Source organism: Falco peregrinus, chromosome 5, assembly GCF_023634155.1.
Source record: "Falco peregrinus isolate bFalPer1 chromosome 5, bFalPer1.pri, whole genome shotgun sequence".
NCBI classification, from domain to species: domain Eukaryota; kingdom Metazoa; phylum Chordata; class Aves; order Falconiformes; family Falconidae; genus Falco; species Falco peregrinus.
The window spans coordinates 28,510,235-28,525,003 of NC_073725.1; the positions used below are offsets into that span (position 1 = coordinate 28,510,235).

Sequence of the window (14,769 nt, forward strand, 5' to 3'; positions counted from 1 at the left end):
TTTCTGAAATGTTTGGAAGTGAACAAAAGCTACATGTTTTCATCAATATTTTGCAGCCCAAATGTGAAAAGTAGGGGATTAATGAGATCAGTCCCTGCAATCTGTGTTAAGTATTTCCATGCAATAGATGATGGCATAAATAGTAATGACACCTAGCTTCCCTGCCCCATGAACGTTCATAAAAATGTCTACTTCTAGTCTGCTACTGATATATGGCAGAGCCTAGCTTCTAAGTATAATTCATTACTAATTCCAGTTGTTATTACTGAGAGCAGGAAACCACAGCTCTAGCGATACAATTTCTATTTTAAAGCTCAGTAAGATACCACTTTCTATCCCAAAGAGCACGCTTTGGCTTGGCACATAGGAACTAAAGCTATACAGCTGAAAACCAAAATCTTTATAAACAGCACATAGCAGCTATGTCAAAGCATTTTGCAGGACGCATCTGCAGGTATTATAAATTGACATCACTTGACTTTAAAGAAGATACAGCAGTTTATGTGAGTTGAAGAATGTGACTGTAGTATTTTTATGGCTGTCAAACATTCTTTTACATGTTATAGTCATGGACTTGTGACAAGAGAAAATGGAAAGGAAAGCATTTTGCAGATAAGAAGAAATAATTGCAAAAAACACCATATCATGACAGTGAGTTGAGAGGGACTCATATGACTATTTATTTTTTTTTTAACCTTGAAAATGCAGTCAGAACTAATGTTTATTCCTCTTTTGTGGTGACTTAACTTTTCTGAAAGAGAGTAATCTAGAAACTATTTTTTTCTATGAAAAATAATTTTGATTCTTACAGGTTTATCCACTGTGATTAATTTTATCACAGGAGTAACACATACAAATTTAGTCTGTGATGACTAACTCCCAAACCAGTGAGATAATTGAAAGGAAAGGAAGAAGAGGTTAAGGCTTTTGCGTTTATATAAACCACAGAAATACATATTCACACACACTAGAATAAGTTCCATTAAACACAAAGGGATTCATGTACTGAAATGTATCTTTGAGAACTGCCAGTGAGGTCTTTAACATCAGAAAACAGAGGAAGGTGTATCTCCTGGATTGTATTCTTACTAGGGGTTAATGTATTGTATGCATCATATTTAGTCTGTGAATATGCTACCAATAGATATCTATATATTTTTAGATCTATCTATGCATGTACAAATTGCCCAACCCTAGCTTATGGCATTCAGCCTAACTTTTTCTGTAGTTCATTCACTTGAAAATCTTTAATAAAATCTGTTTATGTGAGTTTTCAGTATCTCAATTCAGATCTTCAGTGCCCAATGAGTAACAGAGTTAGAGGCAAATTTGCTCGTTATTTTCTCATTATAACCACTACCAAAGAAGGCTTTCATAAGGATTTGTTGGAATATAGGTAAATATTTGAACTGGTAACATTTACAATCTTAAGTAACTTTTTCAAACATTAATTTTTGATCAAAAGTTTGTAAAAATATCAATATACAAGTTAATTCAAACTTTTCTGCATTACATTATTTTGATTCCTTGCTGCTCCTTAAGAATTGCAAGGATGGGAATAAATGTATTTGGCTCAGTCAACCACATTAATTCTCTTTAGAAACAGTAAAGAGTGCAAGAAAATAATTATATAAAGTTTGTAATAACCAACATGCAGAAGTTCATATAGCAATTTAGAGGAACTGAAGAAGTTTATAACAGCAGAAGTCAGAGTGTAATCAAACAACAAATCAATGTTTAATTACTACCAACACTTCTGTACATCAACATGACTGAATAAATAAAAATTTTCTTAGAAATTTCCTAACTCCTTATTGCTTCTTTATAAAAAGAAATTATTGATGGCATATTTGTGAGAATATGAGGAAGTGCCTACTTACCTAAGACAAGAAATATCAAGATCCATAATTGTAAAAAGGTTCTAATCTGCTTGCTTTGCTAAAAATAGATCCTAATCATCACCACAGAATGGGGCTTTCTGAATCAAGTGCAAAATTATCACCTGAATGGAATAACAGATTTTTTGTTTAATTTTTTTTATTTACTCCCTGTTGACACAGCTGCTTTTGGAGATGTTAAAAGTAGTGTATGCTTAGCTTGCTGAATAACATAGATCTCCCATTTCAAAACAAAAGGCTGAGATAACTCTTACACCCGATGGGATCTGGTAAATCAACAAAGAAAAACTTTATTTACTCTTAAGAGACAACAGTGTTGGACACAAAATTTTAGAAAATGTAAGGAAAGAATAATTAAAACAAATGTAGAAAAGAGTACAAGAAACATCTTAAATTTTCTTTTTCTTTTCTCTTCTTATTTGACTTATTTTTATAAAGCCAATTTGAATGAAAATAAACAAGTTTTGCTGTCTACCTCATAATCCAGGTCCAGGTAATCAAATTCTCCATTGGTTCTGAAGTGCTGTATGTGTCTGTCCAGGGTGAGATTGATGTTTCGCCCATGGCGCTCTATCATGATGGAGTGCCAGTGGTGATCATCCAAGAGGCTGCCCGTCATCACAGATGTGTGGCCATAAATTGAGCCAAGCTGATTGCTGCCTAAGATGAGAATGGAAACAATAGCAGCTTGCACCTTATACCAGTTAGGCAAACATTTTCCTCTTGCTCTGCCAATATTTCACCTGAATTACGCCAGACATACAATAAGCTGGAGGAATTCAGTCTGCCACAAAGCTAAGGTCTGCTAAGGTCTGCCCATGGAGAGTTGCTGTCATAAAAACAAATAGCTAGACCAAATACAGCAAGTATATGATCAGTGAACTGTAAAAATAGTTACTCATAATAGTAGTTATTAGGAGGCAAAACAGAGAAGGAACACCAGATTTCAGCTGTAAAGTTGTTTTCAGCTAGGGTTTTTCTTTGTGTTTTCATCCCTATACTACAGAAATGAAAAGCTGTCACCTTTGGGCCAGGTCCTGAGCTTCCCTGGAACTGTACTGATTTATGACTGCTGTGGAAGATGGCATCTGAAAACAAACTTTGCAATAAAAAGCCTTTTCAGTCTGAATTCTACACTTCATAGGCTCTGCCAGTATAGCTAGACCAGCAAGCGTATAGGAAAAGGCTCAATGCATATGGAGCTAACCGCAGAAAAACTGTCTTCTTCGAACATAACTTATTTCAGTCTTTTGTCCTGCAGCAGCCTTCCTATTCGGGAAGTCAAACTACTAGTGAACGCACAGTTTTGCAGTTCCCCACTGTGTTTTCCAGGGGATTTTGCCAGCACAGCTATGCTAGTCAGAGATCACATCTCATTGCAATCTGACAGACATAGCTAAGCCAGAAAAGTTGATAGGACGAATCTCAACTGAAGCAGCAAATGACTAATTCAGCAGTAAGTTTAAAAAATTGCTGCACTGCCCAATAACTCAGTGCAATCTTCCATGTTCTGGACAGGAAAATCTAAAGCATTTCTGGAGCTGAGAATTTTGTACCATCAGGCATGCCTGCAAATCAGACATTAAGGTTTGTGCATGTTGATAACACATTCTGGCAAATCACACTTCCACATGTGTAGAAGACATTACTCCCCTACAAATGACCTTACTGCCTTTTTGCTGAAGGCCACTGATCCTTCAACAATTGTTGGTTAAAAAAAATAAATAATAAATTCCATGCATGCCAGCAAGCCTCAGTTTCTTCAGTGTAGTCATACCCAGTACAAAGCAAAAGCTAAATCCACCACCACTTCCCCATCCTCACCCCACCATGATGTTTGAAACTCACTGGATTTCACCAGGCAAAATGAACATCCTTTTCCACTGACTCTGGTGCAAAGACAATACACTCAGACAGAGGCAGAATAACACCATAAACCATTACTTCATTTTGTTAAGTGCATGTGTCACAAGGGTCTGTTCCCATTTATCAGCCTAGTGATTTAAGAACATCACCACCAATATGGATGTTATAATAGCTTATAAAGACAGACTGAACAGATAAATATGGAGAAACTTGAAATGAATGGGTTAATATTGCAATTAAAAATGTTAAAAATAGATAACAGCTATAGGAAGATGTGTTTTCCTCCTCATCAGTTCAAGCTGATCTTTAGAAAAAGAGCAGGAGAAAATGCTAGTGGAAATAATTATTGTGCAATGTAAATAATGAACAGAATAATTTACTCTTCACATGTCTGAAAAAGAACTAAGGAAAGTTACATGAAATCTTTTTTCTAAAACACTTTCGTTTGAAGGGAGAAAAAAATACCAGAATCCAGATAAATGTGGGGGTTTTTTTCATAGTAAATGTACTTTTAAAATCTGGTCACTCATGGATGGTCCTGTAGTCTTTCAATGGGAGGGAAAAGGGAGGTTGGAACTCAAGTAACATATATAGGATTCCATCGTAAGATTGCCTGATAAACTATTATGTCTTCTTTCCTTTCCTAGTCCTGCTTCTCAGATTCTAGGAAGGCTGCTAAACATCACCTTCATGTGGCCTGTAGCTTCCCAGATTGATACCATTTTTGCTGCAATATTCCTAAGGGTGACCTTTGTTCCTCTAGCATTGATGACAGTGTCATTTGCTCAAGCAAAGCCATAGCTGATACTTCTAGCAAGGCTTATTTTTGTTGCTGGCAAGTTCCTAATGACAATATATTGCTGATCCTATATTTCTGTATGATCTTATTTTCATGGTATCTCACATGGAGTTAAATGGAAGGAATGGAACAGAAACAAACAAGATAGAAAGCAAATGAACAACATTTTCACCAAATTATCTGGTTAAATTATGTGTCTTACCATATTACAAGGGGAAAAAGGATGTAACATTTGACCTAAAATTTTTGTGGGAGAGTTAGAAGTACACAAAACTAAACAATGAAAGCATACCTAAATTCAAATTTAGAACAAGTTTGGCTTTTTTCAGTTCCAAGGTGATATAGTCTCCTTGTTGTCCTTCTCCGTGGAAGATTACACCTTCACTTTCAGAGGTCTTAAATTTCAGAGAGATGACATCTTTCAGTGTTTTCATTTTCTTGTTCCTGAATCTGTATGGTAACACTACATGGCCATCAAAATTGATAACATCAGCCCCTAAAGAAAAAAGCAAATAACATTGTTGACAAGCAATTATATATTCCTGTGGCCACTGGAAAAACAGACATGCCATACATAGACTGTACCTGAATAGAATTAAAAAATATGTAAGTGTGATGTGCATTGTAAATACTTCTCTTGAGCATAATTTAATACTATAAAAAGTAGGAACCAGGTATATAAATTTAAACCATACAATATAAAAAAAAGCAGATTTTGAGGGGATAAATACTACCACTGTACTCAGCATCTTTTGGTTTCTCTCCAATATAGTTGCTGCCATGCAGACTTTCCTAATTATAGTTGAAAATGAAAGACAAACTTCTGAGTGGTCATTAACAAATCATTTGATATCTCTTCAAAATTTAGTAGCATCCACTTTGAGGATTGTAAACAGTAAAACATGAGCTCAAATGAATTTGCCTAGTAATTTTAAAAGATTTCTCAAACTGTATGTAAACCACATGCATAAGCTTTGTCTAGTTTAGTTTGATATAGAAATCTTGGGTAAGTTGTGACGTCAACTAATTTTGAGAAGAAAAACAGAAGTTCTGTCATTTGGATTAAATTTTGTTCCAGGTCTAGTTTTAGCCAAAAACTGGGAAGAAAGTTGAGGGATGCAATCATTATCATTTAAAGTCAATCCAATATTAGTTCACATGTTGTATAATAACAGTACAAAATTTCATGTTACCTTATTTTAATGATTTAATCTCTACCCTAAAGAACGAGCCACAATTTTCTGGAGGCTACATCCATAGTAAAAATAGCTGCAGACCTTGATTCCATACAAAAGATGTATTTCTGCTGACTACTGAATCTTGTCTGTTAAGCAGAGCTTACTAGAAGATTCTAAACAGATGCTGATCTTTATATATATATATATAGGTTTGTATAAGAAATCCCCTTTGTAAACTGCTTAACTTGTGATCAGTCACCAGTACCTTAGCTACTATTTGTATGAGCATTTCATCCTTATTCTTCACTGGCATTTGAAATAGTCACTAAGCAAAATTCTTTAAAAGGAGTTAATACAAAAGTGTTCATTTTTCTAAAGAAAGAAGTGTTTCCCACCTGTATTCTTCAAAAGTACACTTCTTATTGGCATACCATATTCATACCATTCATTTCATGCTTTGAATGAAAAACTGAATTTTATTGTATATTCTTCAACCACATCTGATTTTTACCTCCTTCTGTAGGCTGCTCTTCGGTGACTGCTTGCAACTTTTAAAAATTCCTAACTTGTTTTTGCTGTTACGTTGGGAAAGAATCTAACACTTTCAAAGCCCTTCAAAAACACAGAAACAAACATTCCTGTTGTGTAATTAAAACATCTAACTCCATTAAAACACTTTGTACACTATGCTTGAATAATAGCATATATTTCAATTTGAATTGATACAGCCTACATTAGATGATTATGCTAAAACATGTTCCCTTTGCTCTTACAACATATGCCAAACACATTTTAAAAATGCTTACTTTCGACTAATCTCTGCAATAATGTTTAACACCGTGATTCAGAGAAGAGCCTAAACAAACAGGTATGTACATCCCTGTCTTGAGAATTTAGGAAGCACCAAAATAGTCTGTGGAGTCAATTTTTACTACTGTTGTCTCCTCAACTGCTATCAAAGAACTGCTTATGTATACCATCTGTATAGGTTGCTTTTCACATTCAGTAATTTCCAGAAATACTTTTCACAGTGATATAAGAGCTGTCTGAGTGTCAAAGAAGAGCATTCAATCAAGCTTCATGATTTCTAGAGAAAAGTATGTAAAAAAACAACCAGTATTTCACAAATTATTTCTATTTCATTGTTCAGTCAAAAAAGCCACAACTCATCTTGTATTCATTAACTAAAAAACACCCAACTGAGACTGAGGCTTGCAGTCATGTTGATTAAGTGCCCATTCATACATCCTTACATCACTGAACATAGCAAGTTTTCAAATGTGAACACCAACATGTTATGCTTCCATCATTCAGGATTTTCTCCACAAATCACTAGTATAATAAACAGTTCTCTACCACTTCCAGGTCTTAATTTTTTTAATTTTTTTTTTTACCCACAGCCACCCCCCTGACACAACAATTCTCTGCATGCTGATAAAGTACGTGATATCTGTTTCCAGGTGATGTAACCATTGTCCATCTTTATGAAAACTGTATGCATAACCACAATATGGTCATAGTCCTCAGCTGACACAAACTGTTGACTCTCTAGGGTTTATTACAAATTTTAGAAGTTAAGAACTTTTCTACCTTGCAGAAACTATGTTTACGGTTCCTAAGACTGATACAGGGGAAGGATGACAGTGGGCAGTTCTTGACCTGCAGATCCACCTAATTTATACTAAAGATAAAATTATGGATCTTGGCACGGCATGAATCATCAGAGCTTGGGATTTTACTTTCACAATGCTGCTGCTTTTTAAGATTGAGAGTTTTAAAGACAAGTAATGTTTTCTGCAAGCCAGCATCAAGTGTATGCATTTCAGAGTCCACTTGAGATCAAAATGTAAGACAAGCTATCTCATACTCACTCATACTAAACACATTGGCTTAGATACAATGGCCGGTAGTATTAATGGAAGGAGCTTTAAGCATGTGGGAAAAAAAAAGCTGTGGTAAACCTGGAAGTAAGTCTAATCACTATGCTCAGTGTTCAAGTTAGACCATAAATAAGTAATAGCAAAAAACTTTATTTGATCACCACAGCCAGGCTCCACTTTTTTTTTTTTTTTTTTTTTTTTTTTTTTTTTTTTTTGGTGAAAGTCAGACATCTAGAAGACTGAGGATGCAGATTCTGTAAAGCATGTTTCCTCAGGTCTCTATAAGATGTTGTCCCTCTCCTTTCTAGAAGTTTGATAGGCATACACAATGCATTTCTGTTTCACAGCAGTTTTTTAACCTATTTGAATTGGTAGCAGCTGACTGTCATCAAACAGATGGGTAATAGTCACTGAAGATTTGAAGGTTCTTTCCGGTGGCCAAGATTTATGTTGTTTGTAATGTACAGGCTTTTTCCTGGATCACATTAACCCATTATAATGTGTGTGGGAAGGAGGTCAAAGGGAAGAATCTTAAATTTCTAATTATTTAGTTCCAATCCAACCACTTCTTCAAATTATATAGAACCATCAGCTCACTTAGAACATTCTCTCATCCTTTATTACCAGGCTAGAAATAACCCATGTCGTGTATATCTTCCATTCCTGCCATTACTTGTATCACATAACTGGAAGCACCAGTTCCAGACTATTCTTGCCATTAGAAAGAAGACAGGCAGGCAGACAGACAGACGTGTTATTTGCACATAATCATGCAGTTTCTGTTCATCTCTGCTTCTGATTAGGCAACGAACTAAGACACACGGACCCAAAGGTGTCAGATTTGTTGCTAGCAGTTGAACTCTGCAACCCAAAGGATTAGTCATATAACATGAAACTACCCCAAAATCTTCCTAAACCTGCAAAGACTTTTGATGAAAGGATAAACTATGACCTCCTTATTGTTTAAGCCAAATAAATGGTAAAGAAATGTTATGAATTACATGAAACATAAGCATTACAAATTGACTGTAATATCCCATATGTATTAGTATATAATATATATATAATGTATATTAGAATGCAACAGTATGTATCAGAAATGCCACTTTCCTTTATCAAACACACTTTACAATACACATTCCAATAATAAATACTTATTAAGCTCTAAGTGCAGCTAAAAGTCTTAGCCTGATCTGGTTCTTCTGAATAACAAATTCCAAAAATGTGAACCACATCAATATTAAGTATCAGAAAGGCACGTTGTATTTGCAGTGCAAAAAAGCTGTTGAAAAGTTATCAGCATGCAAAAAGGACCCTTTTTCTCAGGCACAGATGCAGATATTGCTCTCAGTGGTGAGGCAACCCTGGTTCGTATGCTGAGTCTGGATTCAGAAGCAACAGTAAGTGATTTCAGAGGTGAGGTAATCTTGTATACTCTCCTGCCTCAAGTAAATACATTACTTTTGGAATTTGTTTTGAAGAAATGAAGGAAATGGTTAGAAAAATATTGCAGAAGAGGTTATACGAACGTGTTGGTTTTGCTTGCCTTACAAGCTATCAAGAGATACAAGAAATGCCTTCTTGATATTTCTGTACGTATTGTTAGAAAACAACTTGTATAAATGCATGAAATCTGTTTGTAGAAAAAATATCTAGATGAAAGTCACTCTGTGATCACAAAAATCAGACTTCTACATAAAGCAGATTTGCTATACAGATTATACTCATTTGAATCCACATAAAACTACCTTGAACATATGCTACAAATGAAAGAAAACCGACGGACATTACAACTTAAGCAGCCTTCATAAGAAATAGACATTGTAATAAATATGACTCCATATAAAATGTCAGAGATTCTCTTCCACTAAGATTTGTTAAATTTACTTTCTGATGGTTACAGGAATGCCTATATGGGGTATATCATCCTTCCCGTAAGGTCAGCTGGTACCCCTTTGTAACACCTGCAAAAGTTAGCTTAAGTCAGGCATCTGATCCAGAGATGACCAGGACAATGACCTCAGTTCTGTGGGTGTGTGGATTCACAACATTTTGCCTATGAAAAGGCAAGTATTCCTTTTGTACCTATGCTGTTGTTGCAGTTATACGTACATGCTCTTCACATCATTCATCGAAGAAAATTCATATCACACACTTTGACAAAGCTGAGTAAAAGTAGCACATTTTCCCCAAAGCTGGTCCTGAATTGCCATGTTTTTAAAATCATTCAATTAAAAAAAAAGAAACAGCGGTAATCTGTGATTAAGCAGCTTTTTTTATGCATAGCTGTGCTGTCAGCATGCACAAAGGTCTGCAGGATAATTCAATCACCTAAAGATTACATAGCAATTATGTTTAAGAGTTATCATATGTAGGCTGTGGTAATGACTTATGTTCCTTCTATGATGACACTCAGCTATTTAATATCATGATAATTACCATGATGTGGAATGGTACTTAGACAGTAAACCATATAATTCCTATAATTGCAGTGTAAATATACAATTTTTCTCAACCTTTGCCACCCAACTATGAGCATTAGTAGGAAGGAGACCTACGTCATCACATACAGTATGTTCACCTGCATTCAGTGAAGTCTGTTCTACTGCTGCAATTAGAGCCTGCTGCTGCAATTAGAAGTTACTGCTGCAATGGAGGAAAACTTTTTAAAAAAGATCAAGTGCCAAAACAAGTGAGAAAGAGGGAAAGAGAGAGGAAGAGAATATGCAGAAAGATGAGGGGAAAGAAGACTGACAATGATTTTTTTAAAAAAAATACATTTAAATAGGAAGAAATGACTACTTCCAATTTGATTTCTCCACCATAGGATTTCCTACAGTGTGGATAGGTTGGATAACACTGCTGGCATCTTCAAAATATAACACAACTTTCAGCTAGCTAGGAATATGTGTTAGGACTTACCCCGGTATACGTCTGAGATGCTGCATTTAAAGCATTTCATTAGTTAATGGCATCACCACATTCAGTTTTCCTCTAAAAAATAATTGTTAGAAAGCCTTAAAAATATTGACAGGAAGTTGGGTGACAAATGTGACCCCATTCCCAAATCTGAAATGAAAATAAATCGCCAGCCACAGGTCTTTCTACCTATGCTTTTGTCCTGTAATTTTGGCCACATGAAGGATTTAGTTAAATTTCTTCAGGGAATCAAATCTGTATAAAGATCTTCTATTTGGTGCTCCAATATAAATTATTAATTATAACGAAACAACTTCAAAACAGACTAAAGCTCCAAAACTTCTGTATTTCCTCCCTTTCTGGTAAGAGAAATATTACTGTCCTTGATGTCAGCATCTGAAGGATGGAGAAGTGCTCATTCACAAAGACTCAGTATCAAGACTTCTGGACAGCTACTTAGGTTCTTTGATCAAAGTATTGCCTGGAATTACTAAGAAATCCCCTGCTATGAGACACGGTAAAATAACACTGGTCAAAACACAGCAGAACAGCAAAGTACTTTCCATAAAAACCGCTTATCATACAGCAAACAAAATCAACATTATTAATTGCAAGTTTAACATGTACACATATTTTTAAATTGCTAATGATGTCTCAGTGATCGACCCTACAAAGCCTGTACAGAATATTTCACTGGGATTAAAAATACAAAAGTTCTGTACTACTGATCCACAGTGGCCTTAGGTTAAATTTTTTTCACTGCATTTCATCTGGTTAAAGCTTCTGTTTAGATTAAATGATTTTTAGGGAAAAGATCTTCACTTAGAGCATTCTTTTCTTACCCCATAATGTAAGCGTTATGTCTGATGAACTAATACTATAGTAGTAAACAGCATTAACCATGCACTGAGCATCTGTCCTCTGAAAACATCAGAGATGCAGCAAAGCATCTCTGGCTGGGCCAAAGTATTCCACATGTATAGTTTAATTTGTTGTAGCTATTAGTCATGGCTACTAAAATATCATTATGACAAATATAAGCACATAACCAGGGTATTATTTACAAATTTTAACAGCAAAAATGACACTTTCTCCTAACAAAGCAAGGAATAAGGCTCAAAATCATACCAAACCCAAACTCTCATTTTGTTATTACTCGTGATAAATTACAAACATAGAAATTATTTCAGAAGACCCTAATCTAATTTTTCAGTAGTTCCAAATACTGTCAACAAGATAGCATGTTGAATTTGGCACTGGAGTCTTTACAGCCTGAATCTCAGTGGCACTAATTTAGCTGAGCTCATGTTAGAGACGCATTACTACATCCAGAAAAATGAGGAAGGCATGTTGCAGAACAGCAGTTAAAGATCGTCTCCTCTTTTTTCTTACAGTGAGGCAGAGAGCCAAAGGTACTGAGTTTGAACATGGTCTTCAGGCACTACAGTCCAGCCGTAAGGACATGGGCAACTCAGTGGCTTGCAATCTGCTGCAGCAAAACTGGCATTGCTTTTACTCTCTTTTTCAAAAGGCAATGCATCTGCTACAAATGTTAAAAAAAACCCAAACCACCAAAACTAAAAAATCTAATACAGATACAGATGTATATTGCATATACAATAATAGTATACTTCTTCATATCCTAGAAGCATAAGGTGAAGGAAAGTTAATTATAAGTTTCTGTTGCATGCTTATCTTCCACTGAACTGAATCTGAATCCTGTCATTCTCTGTCAACCCTAAGTGATGTCAAAGCTTGTAAAATCAAAGACAAATTTGCTATGAGGTTTTAATTTTTTTTCTTGCTTTTCTTTACATACAATAGATATAATGTATATATGGCAATGCAGTATCAAAGTAGCAAAGAATGTTTTGTCAAGGTGTATTTTTAACTCAATTGTTTGGTAAAAGGCCCAAACTTTATTCTTAGATTTTATATACTTGCCAGAAATTCTGAAAATAAATCTGTGCAGAAGTATCCCCTAAGGTGGTAAGAATGCTTTGTCAAGTTCTGAATGCTATATCCATTGAAGATACATCAACAGCACTCGGTACTTTTCAAGTTTTCTCTCTATCTCAAAGCACAGGCATTTTTTCCTATTATTAACACTACTGTTATTATAATGCCAGCATACTCAATTTGGTAGCTCTTGTGCAAATGTTTGTAAACTTATCAGGTTTTGACTGGGATAATTTAATGTATAATAAGGAAAAAATGCAACAAGTGTAATGAATAAGCAGTAGTATAAAAATAACAAGGAAGGGGGAAAAAAGGAAATGTAATTTAATGATCATAGCTAAATGTCATCCAACCCTCTTTTTTTTCTTCTTTTTTTTTCAGTACAATTGGATTCTTTCTCTAATTTTTACAGCTATTAAACTGCATTGCCACACAAAACTAATTGTTGCTTAAAGCAATCATTTTGTGACGAGTGTACATATCAGTGCAGTGCTCTGCAGAGTTACACCTAACTTCTGGTTTGTATCATGTAATATAAAAGCAGGTTCTAAGGGAAAATCTGGAGGTCTGCTAAGGCTTTAGTTACAGCACACACAGAAGAAAAAACTAAAACATTTGAAGGATAGTAAGACATATGAACTCATACTAAGCCTCTAATTATACTACAAAAGTATTGTCTTATGATTGTGTATAACTAGGATGACTTTTCAAGCACTTAACACTATGGTTGATGATATTTGTTCTACCACTTCTAATGTAACATGAGATTTTCAAGTAAATTTACTTTCATTAATTCTTCAGATTTCTAAAAGACAAGTAATTTAAAAACCAAATGGGAACATTTTAAATATGCTATGCTTATACTACAAATTGGAGAAATGAGGCAATGAACACGTTTATGTATACTTTGCAATTCAGCTTAAAGCTTACGCATCCTAACCACAGGTTTCAAATCAGACCATACTGAATTCTATGTTCCTAACAGTGGACTACTAACACCAGAGAGATGTGAAAGTAAAACTGCAAATCAAGATAAACTTTAGCTCAGATAAAAAGTATTCCTTCCATAATCTCCTCTGGTTTGTGACAACATACAGCATGTTACAATGCATGGTGTGAGATGCAGTCTATTCCAAGAATTCTATTCATAGAGGAGATAGGAGATTGAGCACCACGTAAAATACAACTTCCATGGCAATGTGTTTCTCTGCCAAATTACAATGATTTAATTGTTTAAACAATGAGGTTTTTTTATTTTACCCAATCAGAAAATCTTTGAGATTATCTGTATTGATATTTTATAAACAAGATATTTTAGCATAAGTATTTTGTCCTGAGATTGTAATGGATCTTATTGTTGATGCACACTTTCTTCTCATTAAGACAATTTTATTCAAATAGTTAAAGTCCAAATTAAGGAGAAAAAGAAAAAAAAAAAAAAAGAAAAAAAAAAGGCTGTTCTGAAGACCTGCTGAATGCTGAGGTTAAAGACCTGGGTATTTTTAACTTTCTTTGGACTATAAGGTGCAAATTAAACTGTGTATTCTTAGCCACCCCAAAGTCATACTGACATGAACATCACCTGCATTCATCATTGATAACGTGAGAAGTGGAGGGTCATAAAATCATTCCCTCTTACCAAAACCTCCTCCAGCATTTCTGTCTGTAACAAACATGGTTTAGTTGGTAATTATCCAGGTCATAATACAGTAGTATTCACCAAATGGACAAAACAGAAAACATTTAATACCTGAATTTTTATACCTTAAAAATTTTTCATCCTTTAAAAAGTTTGTATATGTATAGCATTGAAAGGGTCATTTATGATTGTAAAAGTTAAAACTCAGGCATCTTGCAACTATGCACTAGAAGCAAAAAAATATTCTTTATGATTTGCTGTTCTCTAGCTATGGTACTTCCAAAGTGATTTGGAAAAAAATATAGGTATGATTGAACTATTTTAAAGAAACTCAGCTTTTTGTATTTCATCATACTGATCTATAAGTCAGAAGTGTTCCTTACAACCATAAATACATTTAGTACTCTCCTTCATTGTGAAAGGTGCTATTTGATATTGGATCTCAATGGGAACATTAAAGCATATAATTAAACTCTGAAACCAGGTACAGTAAAGAACTTAATTTGCTTGAAAACAGCTAGATTCTACTAATGTTTTCACTGTTTATTAAAAAAGTAAATCACAAGAGCCCAAGGTCAATAAAAAAGGACAATTCTAACTCCTACATAGCAAATGGCCAAAACAGGTCTCA

At 34.7% G+C, this 14,769-nt stretch overlaps 1 protein-coding gene across 2 annotated transcripts in view; it reads right to left on the bottom strand.

Moving 5' to 3' along the window:
- Positions 1-14,769, bottom strand: part of CNTNAP2 (contactin associated protein 2) — a 1,162,992-nt gene that overhangs the window by 625,808 nt on the left and 522,415 nt on the right. For both annotated transcript variants that reach the window (XM_055806132.1, XM_055806133.1), the window contains 2 exons: positions 4,856-5,059; positions 2,374-2,558 (listed from right to left, as the gene is read on the bottom strand). In XM_055806132.1, coding sequence (XP_055662107.1) covers positions 2,374-2,558; positions 4,856-5,059 — 389 coding nt within the window. The remainder of the gene's footprint in view (positions 1-2,373; positions 2,559-4,855; positions 5,060-14,769) is intronic.